At 40.3% G+C, this 13,084-nt stretch overlaps 2 protein-coding genes and 1 long non-coding RNA gene across 3 annotated transcripts in view; all 3 read right to left on the bottom strand.

Annotated features, from left to right (window-relative positions):
* Positions 1 to 2,890, bottom strand: part of LOC109481074 (UDP-glucose:glycoprotein glucosyltransferase 1-like) — a 32,650-nt gene extending 29,760 nt beyond the window's left edge. Inside the window, exons 1-4 of the mRNA XM_019783548.1 lie at positions 2,887 to 2,890; positions 2,083 to 2,165; positions 640 to 788; positions 104 to 189 (exon numbers count right to left, since the gene is read on the bottom strand). Coding sequence (XP_019639107.1) covers positions 104 to 189; positions 640 to 788; positions 2,083 to 2,165; positions 2,887 to 2,890 — 322 coding nt within the window. The remainder of the gene's footprint in view (positions 1 to 103; positions 190 to 639; positions 789 to 2,082; positions 2,166 to 2,886) is intronic.
* Positions 2,891 to 3,427: 537 nt separating this feature from the next.
* LOC109481063 (malignant fibrous histiocytoma-amplified sequence 1 homolog) lies at positions 3,428 to 8,235 on the bottom strand (the record flags this gene model as incomplete). The annotated part of the gene is made up of 3 exons (XM_019783539.1): positions 3,428 to 3,902; positions 4,327 to 4,488; positions 4,743 to 8,235. Coding segments are annotated over 3 exons (3,996 nt in total), but the record flags the coding sequence as incomplete, so codon positions are not given.
* Position 8,236: 1 nt separating this feature from the next.
* Positions 8,237 to 10,115, bottom strand: LOC109481446. The gene is made up of 3 exons (XR_002140904.1): positions 10,031 to 10,115; positions 8,916 to 8,977; positions 8,237 to 8,678 (listed from the first exon to the last, which is right to left on the bottom strand). It is a non-coding gene; the product is annotated as an uncharacterized LOC109481446 (long non-coding RNA).
* Positions 10,116 to 13,084: the final 2,969 nt, after the last annotated feature.

Genomic DNA, 13,084 nt, shown 5'->3' with positions numbered 1-13,084 from the left:
ATCATTGTCACATCAGAGAATGCCATCCTTAAACTAATGTTTATGTTGAGTCAAAAATAACCATTATTTTTCTACAGAGTAAATAAAGTAAAAGTTTCCTTACGCGATTTTATCTGCTCTGGGTCGACCTCTGCAACTTTGTTGGCAAAACCCCAGAATGCATCATTACTTTCCTGAGCAAGGAACTCACTGAAAAAGAAAAACAAAACATTTAGAGAGGCCAAAACATCCGGACAGTAATTACATACACATATAGCCAGCTGCCGCCGCGCCGCGTGCCTGCGAAGCTGGTGTGTTACGCCGAAAGGCGGTTATACCGGCTATACAGATACAGATATACCTAAAAGATTTTCCTAACACTTTTTATTCTATCTCATCAAAATAACTAATAAGCTTTGACTACCAGGAAGCATTTTTATCAATCTTCATGTACCCAAGTAGTATGTGTTTTTAACTGTAAAATTGAAAATGTCTTCAGAAAGTTGTCAGACAGAGCCAAGTAACATTACTTGAGGTTGAGATAACTGAGGCTGGCTTTTAAAGAATGAAAAATGACTTGGTCAAAAATCAACCACTGAAATTTTGAATTGTGAAGAAAAGAAAATCTTCAGAAATAATTATTTGTTAACTGTTACTCACCTGGCTTCCAGTAACAATGGAGTGTTCCTCCATTTTGCATCTAACGTGGCCACAATAGACTTGGATTTGGCTTCTGTTGTATGAAGAACCCCTGATAGAACTATCACCAGGAAAAACAACATGATGTGGTGGTGTCCTTGTTTTGTTACCTGTAAAAGAAAAAAAGTCAGATTTGTGATTATTCATTATTTATTAAGTGTTCTGTTTTGAAATTATGAGTATGCCATAGTTTTTTTCTATTTCTATTAATCTCCAAGCAGATCCTAGGGTAGCAAAAAGACAGTATCAAATTGATTAGGAGGTATCCATTGGCCAGAGAGGGTCCAACACGCCACCAACAAGGTGGGGGTAAGGACAAAAAAAAACGGACCATATATAAAAAGGTAACAATCTTCCCCCATCAACCTCTGCTTGGCGAGGTTCCATATGCTCCTTGTTAGTGGCAAAGTTGAAAACTAACAATGATTTGTGAATGCATGACCATGTAGCAAAGGAAACAAAACATAACAAATTCTATCCCATACAACATATTATGCAGTGAAAAAAGTGTGAAGTCTTCCTGTGCTAAAAATGAAAACATTTATAGACCTCAACACATGCACTATTAGCAGGTGTCATACAGCACACAGATGACACAGTCACAGGTGGTTCAGTTGTTTAGAACCCTGAGAAAAATAGACTGTTGGAACAGCTGGGCTGGGAAGGCCACTGATCTGCAATGTAGAAGTTTGACTATAGCTTAAGTCCATTGATACTTTGGTAAAATCATTGTGAAGGAAATTAAATGTTGTTGTTATTGTTTTATGTTTATTCCGCTAATTACGATAGACGTGGTTTCTAGCTGGGTTTCACTACGTACAAATACCAGTTCTTGATGGCTTGCTATAGGTTTTTATTAAAACCTTGGTGACTTACTAAGCATGCAATTCACCTTATTGCAGCAAAGCAGAATAGTGACATCATACGATAAAACAAAATCATATACTACGGTGTGAAATTGACATTAGGTTGGACCTCTAGCTCATGCTTTATTTTGAACGGTGCTTGAAAGTTGAAAGCAACCTCTAGCATTTATTAAGACATGTGTGGTGTCGATTTCCTACGTAAATTTATGTTATCCTTTTCGGCAACTACACCACATTACACACACTTATCCAAGTTCAATGTTATATATCAGAAATGTTCGACCTTTATATTGGGGGGGGGGCGAATCCGGAAGTCAATAAAATACAACATGGCAGCCGCGTGTCGGGCTGTGATTCGCCGGCTGGACGATCAGCTGTTTACCTCCGATTCTGGCGCGAATAGCGATAACCAAGCTATACAAGGCACAATTAAACATCTGTGAATCATGTACACGAGTTTTAGGCCTCTAGGAAAGATTTGTGGGCCTCATATCGGAGGAGAAAGGGCCTAAACTTACCGGTCGCCGGTATCTAGTACAGGAGGCTGCCATCTTGGATGCTGAGATCTCGCGGTCTCAGATCTCGCGAGACTTGACAGGAGCGGGAATTTCGAAAGTCGAACTTGAAGACAGGATGTCCCGAAAAAGTAGTTTGTTGCTTAAACTAGGCTCTAGAAGAGTAATGCTGACCAAAATGACCGCTCGGTGCAACGTTTATGAAGTTATATGAGTGGTAGGCTATACGTTTGCTTCTCAAATGCCTCTTCTCTACCCTTATAACTGCTAATATGTGAACCATACGAGCACACTAGTACATGTACTCCTAAAATTGCTCTCTCCTAACCCCCCTCCCCCCAGATTTGACATTCCTGTCAAAATTTTTAAATGATTGTACATTTACTTAGCCTTTAGGAATTGAGGATGAGATCCAATGCCAATTTGTTGTTTGTTAAGTTTTCCTACCTGCAGTTGTTGCTCATATTTCTTTTCTTTAATCTCTCATTAATTGCCAAATGTTGACTGTAAAGTTAATCCTTTGAATCCATTTTGTTTATGGCATTCTGTATAGTCTTGTAGCAACACAACTAACCTCAATTCTTCTATTTTGCAGTTATTTAGAAAAAAAGAGTCAATAGAGAACAAAAAAATGACAAATGCCATGTTTATACACCAACTACTTTAATATACAACAGAAATCTTTACATGGATTGTACTAGTAACTTACAGGTGCCAATATTCACATGCACCTATGTGTATATATTATATACAATGCCACAAGCACCTTCATATTCTGTGTTCTTCTGCTAGTACTTGACAATCCCTCTCAGACAACAAGAGCATACGCATCTTTAGTTAACATATGGCATGAAATATTAGGCACCCATCAACATCATCTATATATATATAGTATAAGTACCTAGAAGAGACAGCACCCTGATGCTACGACCAGTTCAAGGACATCAACAACAACAAGAAGGTATATAATATGTACATCTTATGTACAACATATCTACAACAAGTAATTATGTCAATTGAATATGTTGATACAAAGTTCTTCCCAAATATATACAAGAGGACTTTGTAAAAAAAAAACTAAGAAGAATCACTAAGTAAGGGGTAACAACCATTTTGTACTGCAATTTCTGCTCACTTGTACTAATTTCCTTATATAACACACACATAATTCTTAATTGTGACGTAATAGTCGTGTACAAAAGTGTACAGATAACTAGGCACACATTGCCCAGAAATGTAGTCCTACAACATGGGAATAGTGCTCCAGCATTATTGACATAATTGATTTATCATACAATTTAGGTTTGTCCAGCAATATGGATTTTGTCAAATATTATTTACTAGACACGTGAAGTATGACACCATAAAACTGGTAACGTTACATATAAAGCCAGCTGCCTATCAGTGTCAATGAAGGGCTCCTGCAATCCTTAGACTTGCATATATACATATTTATACTGGCCATGAACAGAAATGAGTTTGGTCAACAGATATCTTGTGCATTAATCCTGCTGCGGATGATAAGATGCAGATCTGCTCAAAGTCGAACGACCTCTCCAACTACTAGTACTACGCTCCAGACCTGATACGGTTTCTACCACGTCATAGTCGACTTCAGCCTCTCGCAGAACACGTTTCAAGTTCTCACGTGTTGCCTCCCACCCCTCCCGGTCTCTCCATGCTGTTAGCATCGCGAGGATCTGTTGGTCCGTGTTGTCGCGATGGTCAGCCTTGAACTTGTCCTTGTTTGCCTTGGTGAAACCCATGTCGATGGCGAGACTTTCCCACTCTGACCCCAACTTCTTGGCCACGCGCAAAAGCTGTTGGTCGGATAGTTCTGTCGCTGTGGATGGAGATTAGAAGAGATTAGTTACCATTGAAAGGTGGAAACCATGAAGTAATGGGAAAGCTGTAACAGTTACAGTATTTATATCACATAAGTTGCACATCAAGTTGCTGATATAAACGGGCATAAAACTAATGCGATGGAGCCCACGATAGGATACAATTTTGACTAAATAAAGACAGCATGCATGGCATGGGCATTTGTATTAGCTCACATCATACCAGGGTGTCTTCACTCATATTGGAGGAACCTCAAACAAACCTCCCCCACACCACACCACCCCCCACCCTCGACTGACTCCAGTCTTTTCTTAGTTATCGTGCATCACAGAGATGTTATGTGCAGAACTAAAACAGAATGGACACACCAAACAACAGAGCTGCATCATTTTTAAAACATACTATGATAGTATCACACATACCCAGTTCTGGCGGTGTTACATGCAAAAAAGGCACCCTTTCATCACAGCTTTTGCATATCACTTCTTTGGGTCCCCTGTGCCTCAGATGTACCCATTCCCCAGGAAATGATGGCATTTGACACTGGGGCCGGGGGCAGACAGCAGCCCGCTTATACAGGACACCTGTAGAAGGAAACATCAAATAACAATTTTACACAAAGGTGTTAACTATTCATGCATGAGATGTAATGTTGATGCACGTACGTACACAATGAAAGCCATAATCAACCATTTTGTTGGTAAGTCTGAGGAATTTGACTCACCTGGTACATGTATCATGATAACCAAACTATCATAGTCAGGACTGTAAATTCAATGTGGGTAAAACTGTTGGTCAAAGACAAGAGTACTTGGTACAGACTAATAAACGCTCACACCTGGCCACTGTTGCAGGAGTTCTTCAAACTCCCAACTTAAGTCTCCCATCGTCTCCCATAGATCATCAAGGAGGTCTTCTTCCACATAACGATGTGGGTCCTTGCTCTCTGGTCTAACACTCAGTGATACCGCCCTTCTTTCTGTGTCTTCACATTTTAGAAGCACAACTATCTTGTGCTTTTCGTGCTTACATAACGCACCAGTATTCCAATGTGAAACAAAGTGCAGGTTATGGTTTGGGTGGTGCGCTCTGACAGTCAGGCGAGCAAACAGACCAGGAGGGATGAAAGATGGGAACTGGTACTGAAGTGAAATGATGGGACTTCCCCCTGATTCCCATTGGGTCTTGTTTCCCATGTCTTCTGTTAGGTACCAAGGTAACAAAAGTCTCTCTGGTGTGGTGTGACTAACATCCTCCTCACAGTCAAGGTCATAACAAAGATCAAACTGTCGCATCAGTTCAATCAGCATATTGAAAATGTCATCGAATGTTTCCTGTCCACATTTCTCTTTAACTTCTGACCACAGACACCGCAGAAATTTGGTATCGAGCACTCCTTTCTTGATTAGGTCAGTCTTCATCTTCTGAAACACATCTGATGATATCTTGGCTTTTTTGTAACGATTATCAGACTCGTAATTAATTTCTTGTTCAAACTTATCCCGGATAACCATTTTGAAGATGTCTACCACCAGGGATGGCTTTAGAAACACATGATTTTTCAAGGACTCTATGTCTGAATACCACAAAATCTTGCCTGTGTCGTGTAGATATTGTGCAACAGTTTGGATTCGAGACTCGGGTTGCAGATTGGGTACATTCTGTTTTAGTAAAGCCGTGAACTCATCCCAAGTCATGTAGGGGAGGCTGAGCTCTTCCCCCTCTCTCTCCACACAAGCTTCAGCGTCTGCCCACGTTTTTGGCACGCGGCGACCAACCTCAGGAAAGTACTCTTTATTTACAGCATAGTTGAGGATCACTTGCTTTAAATACTGAATGCCCTCATGTGATTTGACTGAGCTGACAGGCACAGGTTCTGGATGTATTGTTGGCCTTTCCTTAAGACGAACTTCAGTTTGTTTCTTACTGTCTTTCAAAGCTTCCTTTGATTCTGAAGTTTCCATATCTGCCAGTTTTCCCTCGATTTCCTCTAATTGAGTCGTCAGATCATCTATACGCATATCTTCGTCGATTTTAAGCTTCTCGGCCAAATGTTTACATCTACGTTTGACCTCTTCAGGCGATAGTTTGTCAACATGAGTAACAACAGGAATGACAACTGGGTTTCCCACTTTAGCTATCAAATTTTTCATCCATTCACCACATGAAGAACTAAAACTAGCAGCAGAATCACACTTGTATTTCTCCAAGTTCACAACTAGGAGCATGAGAGCCTTTGCGCTTAAGAAGAATTGGTGAGTTATGTAGTATATTTCCTGACCAGCAAAGTCCCACATTGAAAATGTCATATCTGAAATACGTAGCTCTGTTATTTCTATACCAGGAGTTCTTTCCTCGGGTTTTGTTGGTTCAGACTCATTCGATTGGAACGCCCGAACAAGGCTGGTCTTCCCAGCGTTATATTTTCCCAATAACAGCGTTTTGAGACACTGCGTGATACTGCTGGCTGTTTTTAAGTCTTCGTAGAATGCCCGTATGTTCTCTATGCCAGCTTGACAGACCTGTAAGGGGGGATCAATGATGGGGTTGCCTTGCAGCTTTAGATCCACCATGACATCTTTGGGCATATCCATGATAGTCTCTGGGATTTCTTTAATATTGTTGTTACTTATGTTGACCTTCTTTATACTTTTCATTTGCATGAGAGCTTCTGGGAAATCTGTGAGACAATTTTCTTCCAAAGTGACCACTTCCACTCTGGATGATTCGTCCTTTCGGAGAGCGCTAACAGAACTGATCTGGTTGTTTGACGCATAAATCACTCTAAGGTTTGGAAGGCGAATCACATCAGACGGAATCAGAGTTAGCCTGTTGTGGGACACGTCTAGAAAAGAAAGACTTTGGCAACTTTGGACGTTTTCATTCACTGAGCTGATTTTGTTTTGCTTCAGGTCAAGCTTCCTCAACGAAGGCAGAAAACAAAGAACCGATGGCAGATGATCTAGTTCATTGTTACTCAGATCAATGTCACCTAAATTTTCAGACAGTTTGTTTCGATCCAAGTATATCATATCTGGAAGCTTTTCAATTTTGTTACTGCGAAGATATAATGCCTTCAAAGTTGGCATTAACAGTAGAGCTGCAGGTACCTCCCGAATCTCATTGTTACTGAAATTAATCTTCTCCAGTTTTGATTCTGTCGAAACCTTTGCCATGTCTAGTTCTGGTAATGTTTTGATATTATTGTTGCTAAGCAGTAATGTAGACACTGAAGGCATGTGGAAAAGGTCTTCTAGTTGCTCTTTTAACATTTCGTCACCGACGTCTCCTATCTTATTATATGAGAGGTCAACCTCCGAGAGGTCCTTTAGATCCTCTACACATCGGGGAATGTTTTGGAGAGCGTTATTTGAGAGGTTCAGAACTTTCAAAGGACTTGAATTCGTTTGCTTTTGTCCATTTGATGGCTCTAGCCACTTTGCTACTTTGTTGTTACTGCAATCAAAAGCTTCCAAGTTTTCCAATTGACAAATGGCGAATGGAATCTCTTCAATGTCATTGAAAGACACATCAAAACGTTGCAAACTGCTAAGCTCTGTCACAATATCTCCAATAACCCGTATCTTGTTATGGCTCACATTGAGGCTCTTTAGATTCTTTAGTTCCTTTAAACACTTTGGAACTTCTTCGAGCAAGTTAGTTGACAGGTTCAAAAGCGCCAACTTAAAAGGACCTGCCTTGGTTTGCTCCTCTGTAGCAGGTCGCTCTAGCCACCGTGTTATCTTGTTGTGTCTGCAAGAGAAACTCTCCAAACTTTCCATGTAAAGGATTTCATATGGAATCTCTTCGATTTCATTGAATGACACGTCAAATGTTTTCAGAGCCTCTGCCCCCGCAACATCCCCAAAGGCTGGTATTTTGTTATGGCTTAGATTGAGTCTCTTTAGACGAGGCATTGAGCGAAAAAGCCCTGTTGGCATTGTAGTCAGATTGTTATGACTTAGGTCAAGGGTTTCGAGGTCTTTCAGCCTTGCCAGAGAAGTAGGAATAGACTCTAACCTGCAATTTGACAACGTGAGAGACCGAATGGAAGTGCACCGGAATAAATTTGACAAACTCGCATCATCCAGGTTTATGCCATCTATTTTTACTTCTTCCAGTTGCGTGAATTGACCAATCTCCTCAAAGATCGTTAGAGAAGGATGTTTGCCACGGTTCTGTCTGAACACTATTTTCTTTGCTTGTTTATATGCACTGTACTGTTCTCGGTCGAAAAGGAATGTTGACCCATGGTTTTCAGTACAACCTTTTTCGATACAACTAGGGCATGGGGTGTATTGTTCTTTAGAACTGATTGTTGACTTGGCTGGCGGCCGTGGTAATGAGTCCTGACAGCCTTGTATAAGAGGCTGGCGGGACTCATCCTTTTCACCTGGGGTACACGTCACACTTGCGGAAGTGCGATTAGGTGAGCGTTCTTTTTTCGAATCGTCTTGTTGAGTCATGACTGTACGAAGTGGAGGGCCCTTGCGCTTTTTTCTACACCTTCTACATTTACTTTTCAGGCAGTTAAGGCAGATGATCACCGCAATTAAAATTACACAGAAAAGGTACCAACTTGCATACCCTCCATGGTCTTGTATGCTCGCCAATGTATCATCCAAAGCATTAGCCATTGCACTGTGCCAGTAATTTTGTCGGGGTGCGTTAATTGTAAAAATGGAATATAATGTACCAGTTATAAAGTTTGGAAATGAAGCACAAATTAGGAGGAAGGAGGCTTATGATATACTCAATGAGAGCAGGGAGTCATCTGCAATAAAACGAAGAATATAAAATCAGTATACGTATTGGCAGATGTTAGTCATAAGTCGTTAGAGAATATAAAAGGCATACCCAAAACCCAAAGAAGCAAACCGGATATTTGCGTTATGCTTGTAATGGCATGTCATGTTTACTCTATGTCTACATCAGCCCCAACTTCATCAAGAGTAAAACCATTCGTGAGATCACTTTTTGAAATGTGTCGGAGGAATGGCAATAAACTTACCTCAGTTAAGGAGGTAGCAACAAATCAGGCGGTTATACAAACGTTGCCAGGTGACTGCATACCTGGAAGATAAGTGTATCAAGCTGAACAATTATATGTCAATATATGTCATATATATATATATATATATATGTGTGTGTGTGTGTGTGTGTGTGTGTGTGTGTGTGTGTGTGTGTGAAAATTATATCTATATCTATTTATCTATATATATATATAGATAGATAGATAGATAGATAGATAGATAGATAGATATACATAAATTGATTAATTTGAATACACGTATCATAAGTGTCATTCATAGCCTCACTTGGGTTCTATATTTGCATTAGATACGCCCCCAAGAGGGTCCGAAGAGGAAACCATTGTAAACCAGACTTTGTACCTTGTTGTTTGATCAAGATCATGGCAACGTAAGAATTTACGAGCTTGTCTGGCGTATTGCCCCGGTGCTGTATATCAATGCCGGAAAACAAGATTGTGATCTGACAACTATGTTTGATCAAGTTTACACAAAAAGCAAAATGACTTGTTTGAACTTGCCTAAAGTTCTGTCTAAAGTTCTAAAGTACCCTGGCCCTGCATTGCAAATAAAATCACGAGAAAATATCAAGAAGATAGTATGAATAGATTGCATGCCCATGTTTAATCTTGATGATAATCTTCCATCTCAAAGTTTGAATATTTAGGAATTTAGTTAACATTCTTTCCTCCAACTAAACAGGTAAAATTTCACGCAACCTCCAGGAACTTATGTCGCCCGTCTACCACCGCTTCTGCATTGAGCGAAAAGATTTTGCCCTCACTCAAAATATCTCTGTCCCACCCTGGAACAATCCTACTCTGTAGCTATATTCTTCAACAAAGTATATCCCTTTCTTTGGCCCGATGTGAGAGTCGTCCACAGCCCGCCTAAAACGCGCCCCCGAAGTCAGGCGGCAAAACCGACATTCTGACGGCGACGCCCCTTCCCGCGCCGATTTTGACGGAGAGGTTCTATTTAAAAATATAAGGGGTTCAGCGTATTCGACACAGAACCGTCTAATATATTGACTAGATCTGCCTTAGATCTCTTTTTTTCACACAAATAAGGACAATGAATACTAGAAAGGTCTTACCAGGTGGCCATACGCATGTCTGGCCCGCTGCTAGAGTTAGAGAGCTTTCGACAGGACCAACTTCGCCCTTTCTCTTCACCAGCAGTGCCCCGCTCTCCGGCCACGGGACGTTTTATAGGTGCGCGCATGGATATGTTTGAAAAAATTAGTTCTCCATTCCTTGGAATTTTCATGCTGAAATAACAGTTAAAAACTTTGTGATGATAACTTGGTGTAAAATTAAATCTTGACTTGTATTTGATGATAAATAAGGAGTTAATTATGACTTCTTCGGAATTTATTGTACCATAGTTTAACGTGGAAGGATACTGTTACATGTGGTAACCGGTTAGTGACTAAAGAAAAGTCCCTTCAAGCTATATCAAGGGGATAACGTCATCACACCTGGGCACTGTCGGTAAATATTACCCCCAGCAATGGCTTGTGGCCTTGAAGTGTTTTTCAGGACCACACTGAGCTCTGGGTAACAAAATGTTGAAGAAATCATTACTCATCCAAGACTCAGTGCAAATGGAAGTTTCTCTCGGTTATCCTGTACTTGTTTACTCACAAAACAGAAATATTAATCTAAATAAAAAATTTTTAGGCACGCTGTGCACACAGCCTTGCAGTCGAAGGGGATTTACATGACGCTTTCTAAGGGACTTTTTGTGACGACTGTTCTTAATGTAACGCGCGTTTTCCCAGCTGACTAAGCAGCAAAAAATTCCCAAGATGTTGACCGACGGCCAAAGTCCTCACTTCCAACCGGCTAGCAATGTTACTGCAGCGTTAGCAAATAGTTTGGGCATGGTTACTAAAAGGACTTGATACACCTGGGGCAAGCAAAGGACTTCTGTTTACCGATGGTGGATACCTGTGTCACCATGTGACTTCGCAATATAAAGTTCTTAAATTTAGTTTACTGCCTCCAAAAAATGGTCTTTGAAGACACAATTTTGAAGCCACAATTGGTCTTTGAAGAAACTTTTGTAAGATGCTAATATTAGAGATCCAGCAAAACCATACATCATCGATCGATAAAGAGAGGAATGTGATATTAATCATTAAACATGACGTGTGCTCAAAGAACCTCACACACTCAAAAAGAACGATGCTTACCATTAAAATGCAATACTTAAAGAAAGCGAAATGAGGCAAAAATCGCTTAAAATCTACCATTGGCAATGACCTCGCAAGATCTATTTCTCTGTAACATCCTTTGAAAAAGTAGACAAATTTGCTTCAAGATAAAGTTATTTTAGACCAGTTTTTAACGGATGTTTTCAACAGTGCACGTTTACTTTGACCAAACAACAGAGATCCTTCTCCCCGCTATTGACTAAAGACCAAAGTACCAACTTTCACTATCGAGCTCCCATGACCAAAACACTACAACTTGGTCAAACATTAACGGCGGCATGGCTACTAGGAGTAGGACAAAAACAAGAGCCTGTGGCGTTTTTGCACACGAGCCAATGTCAAAAAAATGTTAGGTGCGTGCCTCACTGTTGTTCTTATACATAGTATTTTGTTTACGTCGTGCTCACCCTACAACTACTGGAGGGCGGCCAAACCAAGGCTAGACTCCCCCCGGGCTAGACTCCCCCGTAGCGGTAACTTAGACCGGCGGGCGAAGGGCTCTTGCCGCCCGAAAGACGAGTTCTAGCATCCAGGCCAATCCACAGATAAACAAGTTATCCTTCTAACAATAAAAAATGGAAAATGCCCCCTGCAGTGAAGTTTTTTGATTTTGGACTGTTACTTTAAGTTAAAAAAAAATGATTGTTACCAAAATTGTGCTTGCTGTAAATTGTAATAAGAGAAGATGTGATGAAAGGCAAGAATCAGAACAGGGCGAGATTTATTGTTGTTTTCGTTTGTTGATAAACTATGTCCTTTTATTCTATTTGCATCCTAACCTTTGTACTTCCACTGTTAGTATATTCCAAATCTATGCATCTTAATTTAGTCTTCTTCGGCCCTTCATGTATTTCATAGCGCATTTGCAATAAATTTAGGTCTCCAGTGGACGTCAACCATAAAGATTACTTGGTCTGGCCTTAAAATTTAGGGAATGACCTGAGCCTGAGGCATGTCCAACATTTCCTCCCCCAACAGCTGTTATAGGACTGCCCCTAAAGTTAGCTAAATTGTACTCTATTATCTACTAATTGATTCCAGATTGGAGGGCCAGCTGTCCCCATGCAGAGTTTGGTGGGGGAAAATCATTATACTAGTATATCTAACATAAAAGGTCCACTACAGCAACATAGGGACCGTTTTCGAATTTGATCTTGGCCTATACAATAGTAGTTTGACTACCAAAAATCATGAACATCTATTAAAATATACTCGAGTTATTTTGTTAACAAGCAACAAACACAAAAAGTGCGCTAACGTGACGTACGGACCCCCCACAAAGCCCAAACTTGCACTTGGCGTCAGTCTTTACAACGATAATCTGCCTGCCAAAAATCATGGACGTCGAATCATGCCTTCCAGAGTTATATCGATAAATCCGCAGTCACCCACACTCCGGCGAGACAAATCCATAATCTTCTTGACGAAGATAATAAGTTCGTTCCACTCCTGGTCCCATTTTATCTCATCAATCTTGGTCTTGGTGCTTGGTCATGCGTCCATGTGCCCTAATGTGACGTATTTAACAATCTCTGGCCAATGGATACTGCCTGGCCAATTTGCCTTGTCTTTTTGCCACCCTAGGATCTTCTTGGAGATTACGTGTGCCCTTTTAATTACCCGCTAACGTAGGTTGATGCAAACTGATATTATGAAATGTGACGTAGCGGTAAGTTCTCCTAGCTATAGTGAAGTGACTACATAACCTCACAATGTTAACCATCGTATTATATGCATCACTATTTGTTTACATTGTCATGATGCACATTCTGTTTTCTTTTCCTACTTACTAGTACTTTACATTCCCACTTTTAAAACAGCAAAGTTCATCTGCATCTTAAAATACATTTTGTATGACATAATGTAAATAATTACATGTATATATGATATATGTACAGCTTCGGTGATGTTTGTAAAGTATTGATGGCAATT

Source organism: Branchiostoma belcheri, unplaced genomic scaffold (assembly GCF_001625305.1).
Source record: "Branchiostoma belcheri isolate BF01 breed outbred unplaced genomic scaffold, Haploidv18h27 scaffold109, whole genome shotgun sequence".
In the NCBI taxonomy this organism is placed as follows: domain Eukaryota; kingdom Metazoa; phylum Chordata; class Leptocardii; order Amphioxiformes; family Branchiostomatidae; genus Branchiostoma; species Branchiostoma belcheri.
This window is presented reverse-complemented; position numbering and strand designations above follow the sequence as displayed.